This window comes from Somniosus microcephalus, chromosome 3 (genome assembly GCF_052327205.1).
Source record: "Somniosus microcephalus isolate GS21.2 chromosome 3, FLI_Smic_1.0, whole genome shotgun sequence".
Classification (NCBI taxonomy): Eukaryota; Metazoa; Chordata; class Chondrichthyes; order Squaliformes; family Somniosidae; genus Somniosus; species Somniosus microcephalus.
Genome location: NC_140989.1, coordinates 270,485,361 through 270,508,143, shown reverse-complemented (window position 1 = coordinate 270,508,143; position 22,783 = coordinate 270,485,361). Strand labels below are relative to the sequence as shown.

Below are 22,783 nucleotides of genomic sequence, written 5' to 3'. Positions count from 1 at the left end.
GCAAAACCAAGTCTAATTGGAAGCAAAAATAAATTCCTTGGTTTTATGTTTTAACGTTAATCAGCAAGCCACAAAAATGTACCAAAAATCTTGCAGCTTTCCTTAAACCAGATGTAGAGGTTTCAGACTACACAACAGACCATAAATCTTCAAACCATAACAGGATGTCCACTAGAAGCAAGATGTCCAGAAGCCATGGTGTGACCCCAGGGACTGTACTGCAAACTATTAACTAGGGGAAGATTAGCATGAGATTTTATTTACAGAAATATCTTCCAGTCTTGGGACATAAGAGTAACTGGAGTTGCGTGCATCACTCTGCAGCCTCTAACACAGCAGATCCCTCCAGCAACAATCAGATTTAATAGAGAGCTTGGAATTTGCAGGTTCACAGCATGCTTGCACTGCCAGAGTATCATTAACAGCAGATCCAAAATCAGCAGCCAACTAGCAATGCAAGCGAAGCAGCCCTCACGCTGCATAATGGCTTGCAAGAGGCAGCCTTTTGTTTTTACCGTCAGTGACCTGAGCACACAAAGTGCTGATATTTGCCCCACAGACTAATGAGGCATTCTTGCTGTTCAGACCTTTCCCAGTCTCTGGGGGAAGGCATCAATCCCTAGAATTTGATGAAGGGCCCCATTCCAAACATTAATCCAGCTTTGTCTTTTAGGTGGTATCTAAACTGCTATATATTTAGAGCATTTTCTGGTTTCATTTCAGATTTACCATAGGCACAGTTTTAGTTTATCCCAGTAAAATAGTCAATATCTGTGATTTTAGAACTGGTGCATACGCTGTAGAAATCATCCTGCAATATAAACACTTCAGGAGCAGTTCTGCAATATAAATAGTTTACATCTGACTATAGTTTGTGTCTATTGAATTTACCACGTTTGTGAGCCACATGCAATGTCAGAAACTTCTGTAACTTTGGCAGACACTCATTTTCTTTGTACATGTGCCACATTTATAGAAGTTCCCAGCTGCAATACATTGTTCATTGGGCTGAACATTGCCTCCAGAATTTCAATAGGGCCAAGATTTCGAGTATGTAGTGAAACTTAGATTGAGCAGAGCTCTCCCGATGCCTTAATTTAGAGTGCACCACTTGGTATGGTACTGAGCTAAGCAAGCCAGGAATGCTTCTGGTTCAATTTTTGATCGGTGCGGAGTCAGACAATCTCAGCTGACACATTAATTAGCCTTAGCCTCCTTGGCTAGTGAGTGTGAATGAAAAGGTCAGCTAAGTTTTATGCTCCTTACTGCTAACCTCAGGAAAGTGCAAATGTAGGGATTTTAAACAAGAATAGGATTCAACCTCCACAGGCATGTAATCAGCGGATATGGACGTTGTAGACTCGCATAGACGTTGTCCAACCCCCTGGACAAGATACTGCAGGCATCACAGATTAGAGAAAGGAGTGGTAACAACAAAATTAATGTTCTGGGAGATTTTAATTATCCACTTATTGATTGGTACAGAGACGCAGTAAATAGAGAAAAGAGAATGGAATTCCTAAAAATGTGCACAGGACTCCTTGCTCAATAGCATGTTAGTATGCTACAAGGTTGGAGGCTTTGCTCAATCTGGTTTGAGTAATGAAATGGATCAGGTGAATGATCTAAATGCAGGTAAACACCATAGTGACCCTAATATGATGAGGTTTAAGATCCAACTAGAAAGGGAAAAGGTCATACAGGGATCGGGTGGGATATGTGTCGGTGCAGGCTCGATGGGCCGAAATGGCCTCTATCTGCACTGTGGGGTTTCTGTGATTCTGTGAAAAACCAAAAACACCAGACTGGATTATGGCAGATTTTAGAAAGATGAGCTAGCTGAGGTGAGGTAAAAGAAATTGGCACACAGGACTATAGGGCAATATTGTGATGTTTAAGGTACAGAATAACTATATTCCATTAAAAAAGGAAAATACTAGTCATTTTCGGATGCCATGCATAAATAAAGTTTAGAAACCGATTAAAATGGAAGCAGAGGATCTGAGGACTAAGAATAATTATGAAAAGAACTAAAAAGGAGAATATGAGAAAAGATGATGGCAGCTTTAATTTGGAGGAAATGAGTGGGGTCAACAACTTCTCCTTTGACTCCACTCACTTCCTCCAAATAAAAGGTGTTGCTATGGGAACCCGCATGGGTCCTAACTATGCCTGCCTTTTCATGGGATATGTGGAACATTTTTTGTTCCAGTCCTACTCGGGTCCCCTCCCTCCCCTCTTTTTCTGGTACATTGAAGACTGTATCAGTGCTGTTTCCTGCTCTTGCCCGGAACTAGAAAATTTCATTCACTTTGCTTCCAATTTCCACCTTTCCTTCACCTTCACATGGTCCATCTCCGACCCTTTCCTTCCTCGACCTCGGTCTCCATCTCTGGGGATAGGCTATTGACAAACATTCACTACAAGCCCACCGACTCCCACAACTACCTGGACTACATTTCCTCCCATCCCGCTTCCTGCAAGGACTCTTCTCCCAGTTTCTCCGTCTCCGCCACATCTGCTCCGACGATGCCACCTTCCATACTAGTGCGTCCAACAGGTCTTCCTTTTTCCACAACAGAGGATTCCCCTCTACTGTGGTTGACACGGCCCTTGACTGTGTCCATTCTATTTCCCACACTTCTGCTCTCACCCCTTCCTCTCCCTCCCAGAACCATGATAGAGTTCCCCTTGTCCTCACTTTCCACCCCACCAGCCTCCACATTCAATGGATCATCCTCCACCATCTCCAGCATGATCCTACCACCAAACGCATCTTCCCCCTCACCTCCCCTTGCAGCATTCCGAAGGGACTGCTCCCTCCGCGACACCCTGGTCCACTCCTCTATCACCTCCAACACCCCTTTCCCTTCGCCTGGCACCTTGCCTTGCAAGTGCAAGAAAAGCAACACATGCCCTTTTACCTCCTCCCTTCCCACTGTCCAGGGCCCCAAACACTCCTTCCAGGTGAAAGTGATTTACTTGTACTTCTTGCAATTTAGTATACTGTATTCGCTGCTCATGATGCGGTCTCCTCTATATTGGGGAGACCAAACGCAGATTGGGTGACCGCTTTGCGGAACACTTCTGCTCAGTCCGTAAGGGTGACCCCGAGCTTCCGGTCGCCTGTCACTTTAATTCTCCACTCGACTCCCACTCTGACCTCTGTGTCTTCGGCCTCTTACACTGTTCCAATGAAAGCTCGAGGAACAACACCTCATCTTTTGATTAGGCACTTTACAGCCTTCTGGGCTCAACATCGAGTTCAATAATTTCAGTCCATAACCTCTGCCCCTATCTTTTTTTTCTCTCTCATGGCAGCTGTCTTTCATTCTGCCATCGCCATTTACACTTCAGCTAGAGCAATCTTTTGTTTCTTAACTTGTCCCATTACCATCTCCTTTAGCCTTGCACCATCATCTCTTAATGTCTCTTAATCTCTCCTGCCTTCCATCCTATCACAGACCTTCCCCCTTTGTTCTTTCCTCCCCTCCCCCCTTTCCCTGCCCCTACACTTGCTTAAAAACCGGTTCCATCTCCAGCTCTGACAAATTGTCATCGACCTGAAACGTTAACTCTTTCTCTCCACAGATGCTGACTGACCTGCTGAGTATTTCCAGCATTTTCTGTTTTTATTTTATGAGAAAAGGGGTTGAGTGGCATAAGGAAAGCTAAGAGGGAGTAGGAGGAAATATTTTTTTTTTAAACATTAAAAGGAATGGTAAAGTATTTTACAAGTAGCAGTAAAAAAATAGTTAAAATCAAGATGGAATCAGAGAGAGGAGAGTATTGTCAACTTGTCATCAAAAAATGGTGGAGGAATTTAAAAGTACTTCACATTGGTCTTTACAAAAAAGAAAATTGCAGAGCAGATGAATCCTGAAATGGTGGAGAGTTGATAGGAGTGACATTATGATGGATAAAAGAAAATTTTTAGATAAGTTAGTGAGGCTAAATGAAGATGAGGGAAGAAATTGACAAAGCCGTAGGAATTATAGTTCAAGGCTCTATTCAGTGTGGACATGTACCGGAGGACTGGAGAGCAGCCGGTGTAGTACCCATTTAAAAAAAAGAGCTAATCTGGGTAATTACAGGTCAATTTATTTAATATCTATGGTAGGGAAAATTTTTAGAGTCTTTGATCTAGGATGAAATTACCACATATCTATGTAAAGAAAAAATAGTTGGAAGTAGCCCACACGGATTTTAGAAGGGACAGTCTTACTTGACAAACCTCAAAATTCTTTGAGGAGGTAACAGACATGGAAGATGGGTGAAGTGCAGTGGATGTAGCATATATGAACTTTAGAAAAGCCTTTAACAAAGTACTACACATGAGATTACACAGATTTGTAAAAGGCAGATCATGTTTGACTAATCTAATTGAATTTTTTGATGAAACAACGGAGGATTGGTGAAGGGAATGCAATGGATGTTATCTACATGGATTTCAGGAAGGCGTTTGACAAAGTACAGGTAGACTATCCTTTATCCAAAAACCTCGGGACCAGCCGAGTTTCGGATAAAGGAGAATTTCGGATTTCGGAAGGTGGGTCCGCAGGGGGGGGGGGGGGGGGTCGGCGGGGGGTCGTGCGCACGACTTACGCTGACGCTCAGCGTAAGTCAGTCGGGGTCGGCGGGCGGCGGGGCCGGCGGTGTCCGCGGGGGGGGGGGGGGGTCGTGCGCACGACTTACCCTTTATCCGAACTTCCGCAACCGGAACCCTCTTTTCGTTCAGCGTAAGTCGTACGCACGACTTACGCTGAACGAAAAAACCTTCGGTTTTTAGAGGGTTTCGGTTTTCGGAAGTCCGGATAAAGGGTAGTCTACCTGTACCACATACAGGAAACTCTCGTTTAAACGGCACCTAAATATCCGGAATTCTCTATTAACCGGCAAAATTCTCACTCCGAAAACAACACCTCAATAACCGGCAATGTTGCCGAGTCCGAGTCTCCCGCGGTGGCCGAGTTAGTCAGTGGGGGTAGTTCTCCAAACTGCCACTACTCGGCTTCTTGGCGCTGTCGGAAGTCGGCACACCTTAATACCCCTGTAACAGGAGTCTGACTCTCCCGCGCTGCCGGTAGTCTCTTCTGATCCACCATTTTACAGGGGTACTGTGTGTCTCCCACGATGCTGGTGGTCATTGCATTGCATTACCCTCAACTGGCAGTACTGTACTTAATCAAGCATCTTCCACCATCCATTTAACACAACATTCTGTAGGTGAGTACCCAATTACTGTATACTGCACATTTCTTGATGTTTTTATTTTTCTTTGTTAAAAATAGCCTCGGTAGATAACCCTCTCTGTCATCCGGAATTTTTGATCAACTGGCAACATGCCGGTCCTGTCGGTGCCGGATACCAAAGAGTTTCCTGTAGAAGGCTGGTTAACAAAATTGAGGCTCATGGAATAGGTGGGTCAGTGACAGCTTGGATAAGGAATTGGCTTAAGGATGGAAAACAGCAAGTTGTGGTAAATGGCTGTTTTTCAGACTGGAGGATGGTAGACAGTGGTGTTCCTCAAGGGTCAGTGCTGGGGCCACTGCTTTTTTTGAGATATGACCTGGACATTGGAATACAGAGTAGAATTTCTAAATTTGCCGATGACACCAAACTTGGGGGTGTGGCAAACAGTGAGGATGATACCAATCGACTGCAACAGGACTTAGAAAGGTTAGCAGAATGGGCAGATGAAATTTAATAGAGAAGTGTGAGGTGATGCATTTTGGCAGAAGGAACAGGGCGAGGCAATATACACTTAATGGCACAGTTTTAAAGAGTGTGCAGGGAAAGAGGGACCTGGGAGTTAATGTGCATAGGTCCCTGAAGGTGGCAGGACATATTGAGAGAGTGGTTAGCAAAGCATATGGGATCTTGGGCTTCATTAATAGAGGTATTGAGTACAAAAGTCAAGAAGTTATGCTGAACCTTTATAAAGTGCTGGTTAGGCCACAAATGGAGTATTGTGTCCAGTTCTGGTCACCACACTTTAGGAAGGATATGAAGGCCCTTGAGGGTGTGCAGAGGAGATTTACCAGAATGGTTCCGGGGGGTGGGGGATCTGAACTACAGGTTGGAGAAGCTGGATTTGTTTTCATTAGTGCAAAGGAGGTTGAGGGGTGATTTGATAGAGGTGTACAAGATTATGACGGGTTTGGATAGGCTAGACAGGGAAAGGCTGTTCCCACTAGTTGATGATACAAGGACTAGAGGACACAGATTTAAGGTTTTGGGCAAGAGATACCGGGGGGGGGGGGGGGGGGGGGGGGGGGGATGTGAGGAAAATCTTTTTTACGCAGCGAGTGGCGAGGACCTGGAACTTGCTGCCAACGAAAGTGATGGAAGCAGAGACACTCAATGTTTTCAAGGGGAGACTGGATAGGCACTTGAGGGAAATAAACTTGCAGGGCTACTGGGATAGAGTGGGGGAATGGGACTGACTGGATTGCTCTACAGAGAGCCGGCACGGATTCAATGGGCCGAATGGCCTCCTTCTATGCCATTATGACTATGAGAAGATTAATGGATATGGAACTGGGGTGGGGCAGGGGGCTGGAAAAGAGACAGAAAACTTGATTTAAAAAGTTAGAAGAGAGTTAAGGGTAGTTTCCCCCCCCCCCCACACCCCGGAGTGGTTGGAAGTGGGTTGTGGTGTTCCGCAGGGTTCAGTTCTGGAGCCACTTCTGTTTAGTGTGTATGCTAATGATTTGGATAAGCCTAGAGGAAGTAGTTTTAAAATTTGCATATGATACCAAAATAGGAAGTACAGCTAATTCTTTAGACGTCTTCAGGAAGCTGCAAAGGGATAAGAGAGAAGTTAGGGGGGGGGGAAACTAAAAGTAGCAGGCGGAAATCAACATCACGAAGTGAGAGGTGATGCATTTTGATTGAATAGAATAGCAGTAATTATATTCTGAATAGAAGTAGGCTCGCTGCTGTGAAGGAGCAGAGGGATTGGGTGTACAGGTTCACAGGACAATAAAGGCACCACCTCACATTGATGAGGCTGTAAAAAAAAAGCTAATGGAATTCTGTGGTAAACCACTGTTTGTTATTGTTGTTGTTGCACACTGTTGTGCCTATGCATGCCTCAGCTGACTCCGCCCCTGGCTCCACCCACATGCCCGGGTATAAAGGTGACTGCTCTGCAGCCCCCTGCCCTTTTGGATACCAGGCAACCACGAGAGGCATGCTCTGTTCTTTGCTAATAAAAGCCTATTAATTAACTCTGTCTTTTATGAGGAATTGATAGCGCATCAATTTTATTAGCAAAACAAAATGTCGAGTCCAAATGCTGAACAGCAGGAGCTGCATCAACCGACGGCGCCAAACGCTGAGCAGCAGGCGCTGCTGCGAGCCCTCAGACCAACATGCCTGGACCTAGACCCCCAAGAAGCGGGTTCGGCTACCAAATTCGCACAATGGCTGCGTTGCTTCGAGGCTTACCTGGAAGCCTCAACTGTGACCCTAGACGAAAACAAGCTGAAAATCCTGGCCTCAGCCACCAAGTTTATACACTAATCCAGGACGCGACGACCTACGCGGCGGCTATCGATCTGCTCAAAGGGCAATACGCACGCCCGGTAAATACGGTCTATGCCAGGCACCTCTTAAGATCCCGCAGACAGCAGCCCAGGGAATCGGTGGAGGCTTTCCTACGGGCACTACGGATACTCGGCCGATGCTGCGATTGCAAAGAAGTATCAGCCGCAGCACACACGGAGGGACTGATCCGAGATGCTTTCGTTGCGGGTCTAAGGTCCGACTACTCCCGGCAGAGACTGTTGGAGAAGGGAGAAATAGACCTGAAAAAGGCAGTGTCCCTCGCGCTCTCGCTCGACGCGGCCCACAGGAATATGGACGCTTTCTCCCCTAACCGCTCCGCACCGTGGACGCCGCAACCTTGGGTCATGGGACCGCCACCTCCAACTGCTGCAGCGATGTCCAAGGCACAGAAATGTTATTTTTGTGGCCAGGCAAAACACCCCAGAGCACGCTGCCCGGCGAAAAACGCTACCTGCTCCGGCTGCGGGAAGAAAGGACACTATGTCAGCGCCTGCAAAGGTAAAACCGCTAACGCCAGCAGCGCAGTGTGCGAACCGTGGGGGCAGCCATCTTGTCCGCCATCTTGGGCTCCCCCAGCCGCGTGGGGATCGGGATCATGGGCGCCGCCATTTTGTCCGCCATCTTGGACGCCTCCAACTCCAATCACGGGGGACCCGGACTCGACCACCGCCTCATCAGACGACCACATCGACTCGCTTGACCATACGCTGGCCTCCGTGACGCTGGACCAATCTCTCCCTCATCAACTGTCCAGGTCCATGATGGACATTACGGTAAACGGCCGCACCACTACCTGCCTTTTTGACAGCGGGAGCACGGAGAGCTTTATCCACCCCGACATGGTGCGCAGTTACTCTCCCGGTCCTGCCGACGCGCCATCGGATCTCTATGGCTTCCAAAGCCCAGTCAGCGGACGTCGGTGGCTACTGTGTAGTGACCCTTTCGGTACGGGGCACAGAATACAAAAATTTTAAACTTCTGGTCCTGCCCCATCTCTGCGCGGCCGTTCTACTGGGGTTGGCTTTTCAGTGCCACCTTAAAAGTGTCACATTAGCGTATGACGGACCCCTCCCCCCCACTCACAGTCTGCAGCCAGCAGCTTTTAAATCGCCTGCCGCGCACCATCTGCAGCCTCTCCACCCTTAAAGTCTCCCCCCCTCCTTGTTCGCTAACCTCACCCGCGACTGTAAGCCCATCGCTACCAAAAGCAGGCGTTAGTGCCGGGGATAGGAGCTTCATTAAATCCGAGGTAGCGAGACACCTGAAGGAAGGGATTATTGAGAGTAGCACCAGCCCATGGCGAGCACAAGTGGTGGTGGTGGTGAAGACTGGCGGAAAACAGTGCCTAGTTATTGACTACAGCCAGACGATCAATTGCTACACCCAGTTGGATGCATACCCACTCCCCCACATATCTGACATGGTCAATCAGATAGCACAATACCGGGTGTTCTCGACGATTGATCTGAAGTCGGCATACCACCAGCTCCCCATCAGGGCTGAGGACCGCCAGTACACAGCTTTTGAAGCTGACGGTCGTCTCTACCACTTCCTCAGAGTTCCCTTCGGCGTCACCAACGGGGTTTCAGTCTTCCAACGGGAGATGGACCGGATGGTCGACCAGAACGCGCTCCAGGCCACTTTCCCCTATCTAGACAACGTCACCATCTGCGGCCACGACCAGCAGGACCATGATGTTAACCTAGAGAAATTCCTCCGTACGGCCCAGCAGCTGAATCTAACATACAACAAGGACAAATGTATGTTTCGTACCACGCGCCTTGCCATTCTTGGCTGCGTAGTGGAGAACGGAGTCATCGGCCCCGACCCCGACAGAATGCGCCCCCTTATGGAGCTCCCCCTCCCCCACTGCCAAAAAGCACTGAAGAGATGCCTAGGGTTTTTCCTCGTACTATGCTCAGTGGGTGCCCAACTATGCGGACAAAGCCAGACCCCTCATCAAGTCCGCCTCCTTCCCACTGACAGAGGCATGTGCAGCCTTCACTCATAAAAGAGATATTGCGAAGGCCACAATGCACACAGTGGATGAGTCCATCCCTTTCCAAGTGGAGAGCGACACATCCGACTTTGCCCTAGCTGCAACCCTTAACTAGGCGGGGAGACCCGTGGCCTTTTTCTCAAGGACCCTCCAGGGCCCCGAGATTCGACACTCCTGTCGAAAAGGAGGCTCAGGCCATTGTGGAAGCGGTGCGACATTGGAGGCATTACCTGGCCGGAAAACGATTTACCCTGCTCACTGACCAGCGTTCAGTAGCTTTTATGTTTAATAATAAGCGGAGGGGCAAAATCAAGAATGACAAGATCTTGGTGGAGAATCGAACTCTCCACCTACAATTACGATATCTTGTACCGGCCCGGGAAACTCAATGAGCCCCCAGATGCCCTATCACGTGGTACATGCGCCAACGCGCAGGTTGATAGACTGAAGACCCTCCACAATGACCTCTGCCACCCGGGGGTCACCAGGTTCTTCCATTTCATCAAATCCCGTAACCTGCCCTACTCCATCAAGGAGGTCAGGACCTTGACCAGGAACTGCCAAATCTGTGCCGAGTGCAAACCGCATTTTTATAGGCCAGACAGAGCGAGCCTGATCAAAGCCACGTGCCCCTTCGAGCGGCGATTTTAAAGGGCCCCTCCCCTCCTCTGACCGCAATGTGTACTTCCTCAATATAATTGACGAGTACTCCAGTTTCCCATCCCTTGCTCAGACATGACCAGTACCACGGTCATTAAATGTCTGAATGACCTCTTCGCCTTGTTCGGTTTCCCTAGCTATATTCATAGCGACAGGGGCTCATCCTTTATGAGCGACGAACTTCGTCAGTACCTGCTCGCGAGAGGTATTGCTACAAGCAGGACCACCAGCTACAACCCCCGGGGGATTGGCCAGGTGGAAAGAGAGAATGCGACGGTCTGGAAGGCAGTCCTTTTAAACTTGAAATCTAAGGGCCTTCTGACCTCTCGCTGGCAGGAGGTCCTCCCTGCGGCGCTCCATTCCAGTCGGTCACTGCTTTGTACAGCCACCAATGCCACCCCTCACGAGAGAATGTTCTCCTTCCCCAGGAAGTCCACATCAGGGATCTCGTTACCGACATGGCTGACTTCTCCAGGACCCGTCCTACTGCGGAAGCACGTGAGGTCCCATAAGACGGACCCCCTGGTCGAGAGGGTGAGCCTTCTCCACGCCAACCCTCAGTATGCTTACGTGGTGTACCCGGATGGGCGGGAGGACAGAGTCTCCATACGGGACCTCGCACCTTCGGGTGCTCCTGAAACACTTCCTTCGCCACCCACCACGACCCACGCCTACCCCCAGTATGCTTACGTAGCGTACCCGGACGGGCGGGAGGACACAGTCTCCACACGAGACCTCACCTTCGGGTGCCTGAGACACCACCATCGCCACCCACCACTACCCACACCCCGACCCCTGTAGACTGCATGCCGCAGCCCCAGGACCCGCCATTGACTACACAACCTCTCAACGAGACGCCAGGTTCGGCGTTGGATGCTGCACCATCACCGCTACGACGATCAGGACGGCATACAAGGCCACCTGATAGACTTAATTACACGAACATTTAGTACACTTCACCCCGCTGGACTCAATTTTAAACAAGGGGTGAATGTGGTAAACCACTGTTCGTTATTGTTGTTGCACTCTGTTGTGCCTATGCATGCCTCAGCTGACTCCGCCCCTAGCTCCACCCACATGCCCGGGTATAAAGGTGACTGCTCTGCAGCCCCCTGCCCTTTTGGATACCAGGCAACCACGAGAGGCATGCTCTGTTCTTTGCTAATAAAAGCCTATTAATTAACTCTGTCTTTTATGAGGAATTGATAGCGCATCAAATTCTAAGTTTTATCAGAAGAGATATAGAAAATAAAAGCCTTTTTAAAAATAGGTAATGAAGAGCCTATATGAAAGCTTAGTACAGGAAACTCTTATCTGGCACCGACAGGACCGGCGTGGTGCCGGTTGATCAAAAAGTCCGGATTACAGAGAGGTATACTTACCAAGGTACGAGAGCCCTGTACACTGCCACAGGTGCAGGAGCCCCGGTTACACAGCCACAGATCCAGGAGTCCCTGTTGCATGGCCACAGGTGCAGGAACCCCTGTTACAAGGCCAATAATATATAGTAAAACTTACCTGAACCTACTCCTGAATTTTGCCGGTTAAGAGAGATTTCCGGATATGGGGATAGAGTGGGGGAATGGGACTGACTGGATTGCTCTACAAAGAGCTGGCACGGACTCAATGGGCTGAATGGCCTCCTTCTGTGCCATTATCACGGAGAAGATTAATGGATATGAAACTGGGGTGGGTTAAAAGAGTGTTTCCTGTACCGTGTGCAGTTTTGGGCTCCACACTATAGGAAAGATTGAGGGTACAACACAGATTCACTAGGATGCTGCCTGTCATAAGGAAATACAAATACAAAGAATTCTATATGATAGAAATGTTTAATATTATGAAAGGATGGAACAGGGTAGATAAAAGCAGCCTGTTCCCAGTAATTGAAGGGTCAAGAATGAGGGGACATAGATACAAGATTAAATACAAGAGATTTAAAATAGAGGGCAGGAGAAACTTCTCCACAGAGTTGGTTTAATGGCAAAGGAAGAAACCATGTCAACATTCAAGATTAGACTGGCTAGGTGGTGAAGGAATATGGGAACAGGGTGGGTAAATGTGAAGTCGCCTGTTTCCGCGGTGTATCTCCTATGTATTTCTATGTATCCATAGAACCATATACCAGAAAACGGCAAAGATAGAAATTTAAAAAACTCAAGATTTAGGGAGATGGTATTCCTGCCATAACCGTTCAAAGCAAATCTGGGATTTGGACAGCAAGTCTGGTGATCTTTAAATATTTAAAAGCACAAACACTCAAACTGGACATAGGCCTCTATGTCAGGAACCAGGGCTTGGTTCCACTTGGAGCCAACCTTCTTGGAGAAGCTGGACCCAGATTACCTGGATTGCCAAGAGCGAGGAAACAAAAAGGTTTAATGTTGGAACTTACCAAGCACGTAGATTTTGCCCTGATAGACAGTTACTCCAAGAGCACTGCGCTTGTGTTTCATTGGCACTATGCATGTCCATCTGTCCATTTCAATGTCGTATCGCTCTACACTGTTCAGTTGATTTACACCATCATATCCTCCGATTGCATAAACACAGTTTTTTAGTGCACAGATACCTAAAGAGAAACAAAAAGTCCTTTACCGTGACCCAGTTTCATAATTCGAACCCCTCCCCACTTTTCTTTCTTTCTGTTTTTAAAGACATTGGTTCATGCTGGGCTATGGTTCCAAGGATACAGTCACCCCTCCTGCACCTTGCCCATATGGCTATTACTCATGTGTTAGCTGAGGCAATGAGTGCTGGGCAGGCTGTTCAATTGTGGTGGAGAAGCATCACAGCTGAGCTTGATCCTGTCCTCACCAGACATCTACATACGTGCACTTATCAATGGATAGTTAGCAGGAGCAAGAACTGTGGCCGACTCTTCCCAAAGCTCTGGGGTGCTAAGCCCAATTGTAGTGCTCCTCCTAATGGCCTGGCAGAGATCAGGTAATGCAACATAAATCAGGTATAGAACCCAGCATTTTGTTAAAAATTAATTTACTCAAAAATGTCTTCATTTTGTATTCTCCTGAAAGTACTGTGCAACATTAGTGTACTTTCAGGAGAATAAAGTGACACATGGTACATTTAAGCATATGTTAGGAATCACATGTTTTGGGGCTTCAGGGTAATGTGGTGGCATCCTTCAGGTTCAGCTGACTCAGGAAGAAGATCCTTGATCACTTATTACTGGGTTTCCAGTTAACCCTTTTTAACATTTTTTATTCTTAGTTTATGGGATGTGAGCATCGCTGGCAAGGCCAGCATTTATTGCCCATCCCGAACTGCCCTCGAGAAGGTGGTGGTGAGCCGCCTTCTTGAACCGCTGCAGTCCATGTGGTGAAGGTATGCCCACAGTGCTGTTAAGTAGGGAGTTCCAGGATTTTGACCCGGCGATATATTTCTAAGTCAGGACAGTGTGAGACTTGGAGGGGAACTTGGAGGTGGTGGTGTTCCCATGTGCCTGCTGCCCTTGTCCTTCTAGGTGGAAGAGGTCACAGGTTTGAGAGGTGCTGCCAAAGAAGCCTTGGCGAGCTGCTGCAGTGCATCTTATAGATGGTACACACTGCAGCTGTGGTAGGCTGGTGGTGGGAGTGAATGTTTAAGGTGGTGGATGGGGTGCCAATCAAGCGGGCTGCTTTGTCCTGGATGGTGTCGAGCTTCTTGAGTGTTGTTGGAGCTGCACTCATCCAGGCAAGTGGAGAGTATTCCATTACACTCCTGACTTGTGCTTTATAGATGGTGGAAAGTCTGAGAAGTTGTGAATGGCGCTGAACACTGCAGTCATCAGCGAACATCCCCATTTCTGCCCTTATGTTGGAGGGAAGGTCATTGATGAAGCAGCTGAAGATGGTTGGGCCTAGGACACCGTCCTGAGGAACTCCTGCCGTGATGTCCTGGGGCTGTGATGATTGACCTTCAACCACCACAACCATCTTCCTTTGTGCTAGGTATGACTCCAGCCAGTGGAGAGTTTCCCCACCCCCCCCCCCCCCCCGATTCCCATTGATTTCAATTTTACTAGGGCTCCTTGCTGCCACACTCAGTCAAATACTGCCTTGATATTCAAGGCAGTCACTCTCACCTCACCTCTGGAATTCAGCTCCTTTGTCCATGTTTGGACCAAGGCTGTCATGAGGTCAGGAGCCAAGTGGTCTTGGCGGAACCCAAACTGGGCATCCGTGAGCAGGTTATTGGTGAGTAAGTGCTGCTTGATAGCACTGTCGATGACACCTTCCATCACTTTGCTGATGATTGAGAGTAGACTGATGGGGCTGATTTGTCCTGCTTTTTGTGGACAGGACATACCTGGGCAGTTTTCCACATTGTCGGATAGATGCCAGTGTTGTAGCTGTATCGGAACAGCTTGGCTAGAGGTGCGGCTAGTTCTGGGGCACAAGTCTTCAGCACAATAGCCGGGATGTTGTCGGGACCCATAGCCTTTGCTGTATCCAGTGTGCTCAGCCGTTTCTTGATATCACGTGGAGTGAATCGAATTGGCTGAAGACTGGCTTCTGTGATGGTGGGGACCTCAGGAGTAGGCCGATATGGCTCATCCACTTGGCACTTCTGGCTGAAGATGGTTGCAACCGCTTCAGCCTTGTCTTTTGCATTCACATGCTGGGCTCCACCATCATCGAGGATGGGGATATTCATGGAGCCTCCTCCTCCAGTTAGTTGTTTAATGGTCCACCACCATTCACGACGATGTGGCAGGACTGCAGAGCTTTGATCAGATCCGTTGATTGTGGGATTGCTTAGCCCCGTCTATAGCATGCTGCTTCCACTTTTTAGCATGCATGTAGTCATGTGTTGCAGCCTCTCCAGGTTGGCACCTTATTTTTAGGTACTGGTGCTGCTCCTGGCATGCTCTTCTACACTCCATTATTGGACTAGGGTTGGTCCCCTGGCTTGATGGTAATGGTAGAGTGAGGGATATGCCCGGCCATGAGGTTACAGATTGTGGTGGAATACAATTCTGCTGCTGCTGATGGCCCACAGCGCCTCATGGATGCCCAGTTTTGAGCTGCTAGATCTGTTCTGAATCTATCCCATTTAGCACGGTGATAGTGCCACACAACATGGTGGAGGGTGTCCTCAGTGTGAAGATGGGACTTTGTCTCCACAATGACTGTGCGGTGGTCACTGCTACCAATACCGTCATGGACAGGTGCATCTGAAACAGGTAGATTGGTGAGGATGAGGTCAAGTAGGTTTTTCCCCTCGTGTTGGTTCTCACCACCTGTTGCAGGCCCAGACTGGCAGTTATGTCTTTCAGGACTCAGCCAGTAGTGGTGCTACTGAGCCACTCTTGGTGATGGACATTGAAGTTCCCCAACCAGAGTACATTCTGTGCTCTTGCTACACTCAGTGCTTCTTCCAAGTTGTGTTCAACATGAAGGAGTATTGATTCATCAGCTGAGGGAGGGCAGTAAGTAGTAATCAGCAGGAGGTTTCCTTGCCCACGCTTAACCTGAAGCCATGGGACTTCATGGGGTCCGGAGTCAATGTTGAGGACTCCCAGGGCCACTGTGCTACCACCCCTGGTGGGTCTGTCCTGCCGGTGGGACAGGACATACCCAGGGATGGTGATGGAGGAGTTTGGGACATTTGCTGAAAGGTATAATTCTGTAAGTATGACTATGTCAGTCTGTTGCTTGACTAGTCTGTGGGACAGCTCTCCCAATTTTGGTACAAGTCTCTAGAAGTTGGTGAGGAGGACTTTGCAGGGTCGACTGGGCTGGGTGTCCATAGCTGGTGCCGAGGTCGATGCTGGGTGATATGTTCGGTTTCATTCTTTTTATTGTTTTTCGTAGCGGTTTGTTACAACCGAGTGTCTTGCTAGGCTATTTCAGAGGGCAGTTAAGAGTCAACTACATTGCTGTGGGTCTGGAGTCACATATAGGTCAGACCAGGTAAGGACGGCAGATTTCCTTCCCTAAAGGACATTAGTGAACCAGATGGGTTTTTACGACAATCCAATAGTTTCATGGTTACCATTACTGATACTAGTAATTATTCCAGATTTATTTAATTAACTGAATTTAAATTCCCCAACTGCCGTGGTGGGATTTGAACTCACATCTCTGGATCATTAGTCCAGGCCTCTGGATTACTAGTGCAGTGACATTACCACAATGCTACCATTCTCATCGTCCTGTGGGGCTGTGTGGATGGGGATACCTGGGTCGTGAAGGTTTTCAGTAAAGGGCTCTAGACTGCCACGTGCTTCTCGAGCTCCAGACGAAATCTATATATTACCCATTCCAACTAGCATACGACTTGTGTGTTTTACCCACATTTGTTGTGGTGAGCAGTAGATTTATGGGGAGTGTGTGTGTGTGGGGGGCCGGGGGGGGGGGGGGGGGGGGGAAGAAAAAAAAAAGAGAAACTGCATCTCCTTGCTGCCAGTGACAGCTGCAGGAGTTTACAAGTTTCATGGGGAGCTTATTCTCCAGTGGACCAGTCCAACAGCCACTGGCCTGGGTCTACAAGTATTGAGAGTCTAGTCATATTCTCTGTGGTCTCCCAGACTGCTGTCCCGAACAGCTGACTGCAAGGGCATATCCAGAATGGATGTAGCAGTATGCCTTTCTGACTGCAGCCACTCCAGCAGTCACCTTTTGTAGTCTTTAAGGCTCAGTTCCACACTGGGGCAATGCATTTAGAAATTGTGCCATCAGGTGCCTTTTCCTTGGCCAATATTATTAAGCTTGCTGACCTGTGTGAATTTTCTCCGATCCACTCACCTGCTCCACTCCTAACTGTGTTCATTGGCGCAATGGTGTTCCATCTGTTGTCTTCAGGATGATAGCACTCTGCCGAATTGAGACGATTTGTTCCATCAAAGCCACCGACTGCATACAGAAGGCGATTCACAATCGCAACACCGACACCAATTCTGCTGGTTGACATTGAAGCCACAAACTCCCATTGGTCTTTCTCTGGATCATATCTGTGAATACAGATGCACGGTTCTAAACAGCTCACAGGGTACAAGGGGCAATGCATCACTACTGAATTTTACAGTAACAGGTGTCACTGGAAGACGGAAGTGATTAGGAACAGTGTCTGAATTTAGATAAGCAGGGTACAACTCTTGAAGGCAGTTAGTAGTTTGGGAGAAAGTTTGTTGGCCATATTTAATGAACAGAGTCAGAGGAAGGATGGAGAGGTTATGGAAGAGACCGTCAAGTTAAGCTCAGTACAGGGATAGGAGAGAAATAATTTAGGATGTCCTACATTTTGCACTTTTATCAGAACCATAATTTAACATTTTTAAACTTGTAAATTTTATGATCCAGCACAATAACCTTTAGTCTGCAAGTGTGAAACAGAAAATACAAGAAGAATGTGGACTTTGTACATTCAAAAGCAATTGCTGTTGTCACTCAGCAGAACTGAATGATAGTTAGCTGGTGTAAAACACTTAGAATTACACACACAATGCAGGTCGGTTTACAAAACGTAAAGGCAGTCCAAGAACTACCAGAATAGAATTTACATTAGCATTTGACTGTTGAAGGTCAGCAAAATAAATTCAAATATACGAGATTGTCTGCCTTTCCTTGAAGGCAGAGTGGAGAAGTGGGTAATGCACCATGTGATGACGTACTGCACCACACAGAAAAAGGAGTTCCCACTGGGCTCCCAGTGTCTACAAGTGAGCTGGGATGGTAGACACTACAATTAGATTCAGGACCCAAGGATTTCATGGCAGGGCTGGGGGCTGGGTGGGTGGTGGAGGTAGAGAAACACCAGTGTTTTTATTTTAAAATGCATGTTGAAATGTAGTACAACAAACCTTTCTACAGAATTGTGATGGATGCAGCCTTCGGATCCACCAACAGCATAGATCATTCCATCTATCACTCCTCCTCCAACCCTGTTCCTGGGAACATTCATTGGTGTGCAGGGGGACCACTGATTGTTCATAGGATTGTAACAGTCCAATGCATCTGAATCAGTGTTGCCATCCGGCGAGTTGTTTCTTCCACCTATTGCATACAGAAGTCCATGCACGGTGCAAGCGGCTAAACCACTCCGAGGCATTGGCATTTCTGTCAATCGGATCCAACAGTTCTCCAAAGGATTATAGGCTTCCAGAAAATTAAGTGACTGGCGGTAATAGCCTCCTGCTGTGTACATTAACTGAGGAACCTTTGGTGACCTGCAGGGACAGGCCTTGGTCGGTTTGTGCAGCGTCAGCTCCTTAAAGACTTCCACAAGGTAATCTTTACACTTGGAATCCATTCGGAGTATTTCGCACTTCTGCAGTTGTGTTTTCAGGAAGTTCGGGGTCAGAGAATGGCACCTCACTGCATTCAGTAATGCATGGATATATGGATGCCTGTTCTCAGAGTCATATTTCACCCACTCTATACAAGCGTGATAAACCTCAGATTCACAGCGCACGTTCAGCTCGTCTCGGCTGATCAGGCTGACCAGCTGGCACTGCGTAAGGTTGAAGAATTCCTCTTGTTTTGCTACCTATGAGAGATACAGTGGAACATTGCTCTTGCTTGAAATCAACACATTGCTATTTCATTTCATTTGATCAACATACTGTTTTTATATTTAAGATAAAAAAAACATCAATACATCAATACCATAAAAACTGTCAAATTTATGAACCAAAGTCACAGGAAAAATATTCAATCCATATTTTAATAAAGTCATTTGCTCCCAACTCTAACAACACACACACACCTCTACCACCAGTCTTGTTGATTTGGATTAATGAAAATCTAAAGCTGGACAAATTTAAAGACCGAAGCAAATCAATTTCAAATATTACTAGATTCTAGCCATTTTTTCCCCTTTAACTGCTAAGTCATGGGTATGGGGAGAGGGAGAAGATGCAGCATTTAACGTAGAAGAACAAATCTCCGCCAAACACATTACTTTCTATTCACCCCCCACACCATTCTCAACTGCAGGGCTCAAGAAAGAACTCGGCTCCTAGCGATCACTGGTAGAATTTGCTGGTGCTCCAAAATATTGCTCAAGCCAAGGAAGCTTCAATTTAAAAATAATTGGGGGATGGAGAAGTGCAATGAATTATACATGCTCTCGCACCTCTGGAACTTGGATTTGTATCCAGCTTTAGCTCAATGGGATTACAGAGACCTATGTGAAATGAGTTTGCTCTGTCCCAGCCCAATTCAGAGTAAGCATGGTGACCATAACACAAACTGCCCTAATTTTGCACAGAAATAGAACAGTGTAGGAGTGTCCTTCTGAAGTTGAGATGATGTAGATTGTTGTAACAGAGTAAAGGGAGCTTTCCAGTACTACTGACACTGTTGTACCTGATCCGACCGTGCAAACATTGGACACAAAATAATAAAGAAATGTTCCATTTCCCAACAATCTCTCATCTTGATGAGCATAAAAAGCACTGAATGAATGGATAGAGTTATCATAACCAACCAGTAGATCTCCTGTGGAATAAGTTTAGGATTTTCCATGAAAATCAACTTTGTTCTAAAATGTGACATTTTACTTTGGTGCCTCATCTTCATTATATAGGTCCCATTTCTTATTGACCTCAGCTCACAGTTGCAGCTTTCTAAACATTGCTCCAAGTCCAGAATCATCAGTAGCTGGCACTCAGTGGGAGAGAAGCGCAGCACGATCTGAGGCTTTAGAGCAGAAGTGGAAATGGAGCCAGAAAGAGGCAGCAGTGATGTCACTGGGCATCGAGGGCATGCACAGAGGCCCAAACAATATCACAAGTGAGGTCCCCAAAAGAAAGCAAGCTTTAAAAAAGGAGCAAAATTCAAGCACAAGGGGAGCAAAACTTGTGTCTCTGGAGGTAAATCTCATTGGATTGTTTTCAAGCAGAACATAGGAAATTTTTATGGGCATTTAAAATTATTTGTGAATGAAGTTTGGGTTATGTTATATATATTTTTTTTTTTTAAAGTTGTTTATAGTCAGCTGGCTGAAGAAACAACATAACCACTCAAAGAAATCTGAAGAAAATGTTTAAGCAATTGTTTTGTTTTCAGTGTGTTGCAGATTCCCGATTTATAGCTATTCCTACTTGTACATATTTTGGAAAATCAGCATGGTTAACGCAATAGATTGATTAAGTAAGCCAATCAGAAAAATGTGTGGAATGATTTTTCACTTGACAGACACATTTAATTTGCCACTCTAGACATTTATTATGATACATGTGCTATGCCCAAGATATATTTCTCTTGCCTGTAATGTAGGTCAGTATGTCTAATACTGTACTAAGCTGCCAATGTTGCTGAATGATCATGGGTTATGACATCATGATCCAGATTTCAGAAGAACACAAAGCAGATTTTTAAAGTGTCTATTTCTGTTCACATTTTAAGCATTTTTAAAATTTTCTTTTTCTCCCACTTGGCCAGGTTCCAACCCACTCAGCTTCTCTGTTCTCCCCGACACAAATCTCCCCTTCAATGCTCACGTGTAGAACGGGGTCTCAACCCAATCCTCAGACTGTTTGTTTACCATCCCCCAGCCCAATACCATTGCTCAGGTGACTACTTCACTGCTTGGCCCATGCACCGATTACCCATGAGCCAAACCACAAGTGATTAGGAATAAATATTGAAAATTTACTGATCAGACTTGTTTTAAACACAGATCATTGGGGCCCAAAACACCCACAATGACAATCTCCTTGGCACCATAAAAGATAATGGAAATCGGGGACTGTTTCTCCCAAAAGGCTGTAGATGCTGGGTCAATTGAAGTTTTCAAGGCTGAAAGAGATATTTTTTAATCAGGCAGGGGTATTGAGGGATATGGAAAAAAGCTGGGTAAATGGAGTTGAGGTACAGATCAGCCATGATCTAACTGACTGGAGCTTAGTGGCCTCCTCCAGTTCCTATCTTCCAAAGAGCAGCATAGAAATCTCAATAACCCATCCAAAATTAAGGAAAATATCCATTATTTGTACCTACCTCACTAAAGTGCAGGTATATATACTCTCTGGCCTTTTGACTCAACTCTTGGCAGCCAATTTCCTCAGCAAAGGAGGCGATACCAATGGCATTGCTGGGATCCAATTGCTCCACCAGGAATTTGCAGCATGCTTTAACGACACTATCTATCTGGTACATAACTGCTCCATTCATGACGTGCAGGACGCATTTCTCTCCCACTGTAATACTAGCAGTGTACGCAAACTCGATCAAACGTTGCATTACTTTAGGGTGAATGCCCACAATGGGTATAACCTCCATTCCACATTCTTTCAAACCATTGGTAAACATGGCCTTGAAAACAGGGCTGCAGGAGGCGAGCACAATCTTGTGTGCAACAAACTCCTCCTCCAGGTCATTGTGCTTCACCCGGAGTGTCACATCACAGAGTTGCTTGTTTAAGCGTATCTCGTTCATTATTTTAAAAGCCTCCACCGTGTGGCTTTCCAGTGTGTAACTGAAGTAGCGGCCAGCATTCTGCGATGGCATCACTTCTGCCGTGCACCCAGTTGTCATCGACATTTCTCCACAGTCACTGTCCGCAGGTCATTGCTTCACAGGAAAAGCAGAAATCGGTTGCACAGCAGAACGGTTACATTTCATATCCATTCAGGTTGGGTCCATCCTCAGCTCCGTTTGAGAATAAGTCACTTTCTTGGGCATCTTGGGGAAGAGAAAAATAGGAGTGTAATTAATTTTCAGTTACAAGAGAAAGCCATTTGGGCAAATGGGCCTGTTCTTTTGAATAGATAAACCCACCTACCCATCCTCCACATACTTCTCGATCCCTTCTTACTCCAGAAACCAATTGACTTAACTCTTGAACCCATTTATACTTTCACCTCAATGATCTTCCCTGGTAACTTAATTCACAGCTCTATTATTCTTTGAATGAAAAAGGTCTATCTGACTACTTACTCCTAGCTTAATTTTTAAACTTCCCCCTTTGGTGTTTAAATCATTTGCAACTATTTAATTTTCCTGGATTAGTTTTGCCAGTTGCCTTCATGATCTTAAACTTCAATTAGGAAATGTCATGGGCAACCTCTTCCAAAGCAAACAAGCTAAACTTCCTTAATTTTTCCTCACCTTAAATTCCAAAATCATATTCACTGCTCCCCTTTGTTTCCTTCTGAGTAATCATGTCCGTCCTAGAATTAGATCACTAGAACTGGAGATGGAACCTGACCAATGCAAGAATACAAATTCCTCTTGATTTTTTCTCCACAAGACTCAATTACTAGCTTCCCAATGTCTCAGTGGTAAAGGCAACAAGGAAACTGACCACTGGAAACCAAGGTGGTCCCAGGACTGATTCCCAGTCTGAGCTGCATTAGCTGAGCTCAAGAGTAGCAGAAGGGATGTGTTAGAAGTTTCGGGTCTGCCTTCAATATTCTCTTTAGTACAGTAGTTCTGGTCACCAAGTGGTCCAAACATCTTGCGTTCAGGATTGTGCCCATACTGCTCGATATCTAATTATACGATAACATAAACCCATGTGATCTGAACTGGAGATCGTGTCTATTGCATGACTGTCAGATGAGCTTCTACAATCTTGCAGTAGGCAGACTTAGAAAGACTAGTG

The 22,783-nt window shown here is 46.6% G+C and overlaps 1 protein-coding gene across 2 annotated transcripts in view; it reads right to left on the bottom strand.

Moving 5' to 3' along the window:
- Positions 1–22,783, bottom strand: part of LOC147121930 (kelch-like ECH-associated protein 1) — a 40,113-nt gene that overhangs the window by 5,392 nt on the left and 11,938 nt on the right. For both annotated transcript variants that reach the window (XM_085982496.1, XM_085982495.1), the window contains 4 exons: positions 21,178–21,861; positions 18,036–18,721; positions 16,981–17,186; positions 12,627–12,803 (listed from right to left, as the gene is read on the bottom strand). In XM_085982496.1, coding sequence (XP_085838622.1) covers positions 12,627–12,803; positions 16,981–17,186; positions 18,036–18,721; positions 21,178–21,720 — 1,612 coding nt within the window. In that variant the 5' untranslated portion in view covers positions 21,721–21,861. The remainder of the gene's footprint in view (positions 1–12,626; positions 12,804–16,980; positions 17,187–18,035; positions 18,722–21,177; positions 21,862–22,783) is intronic.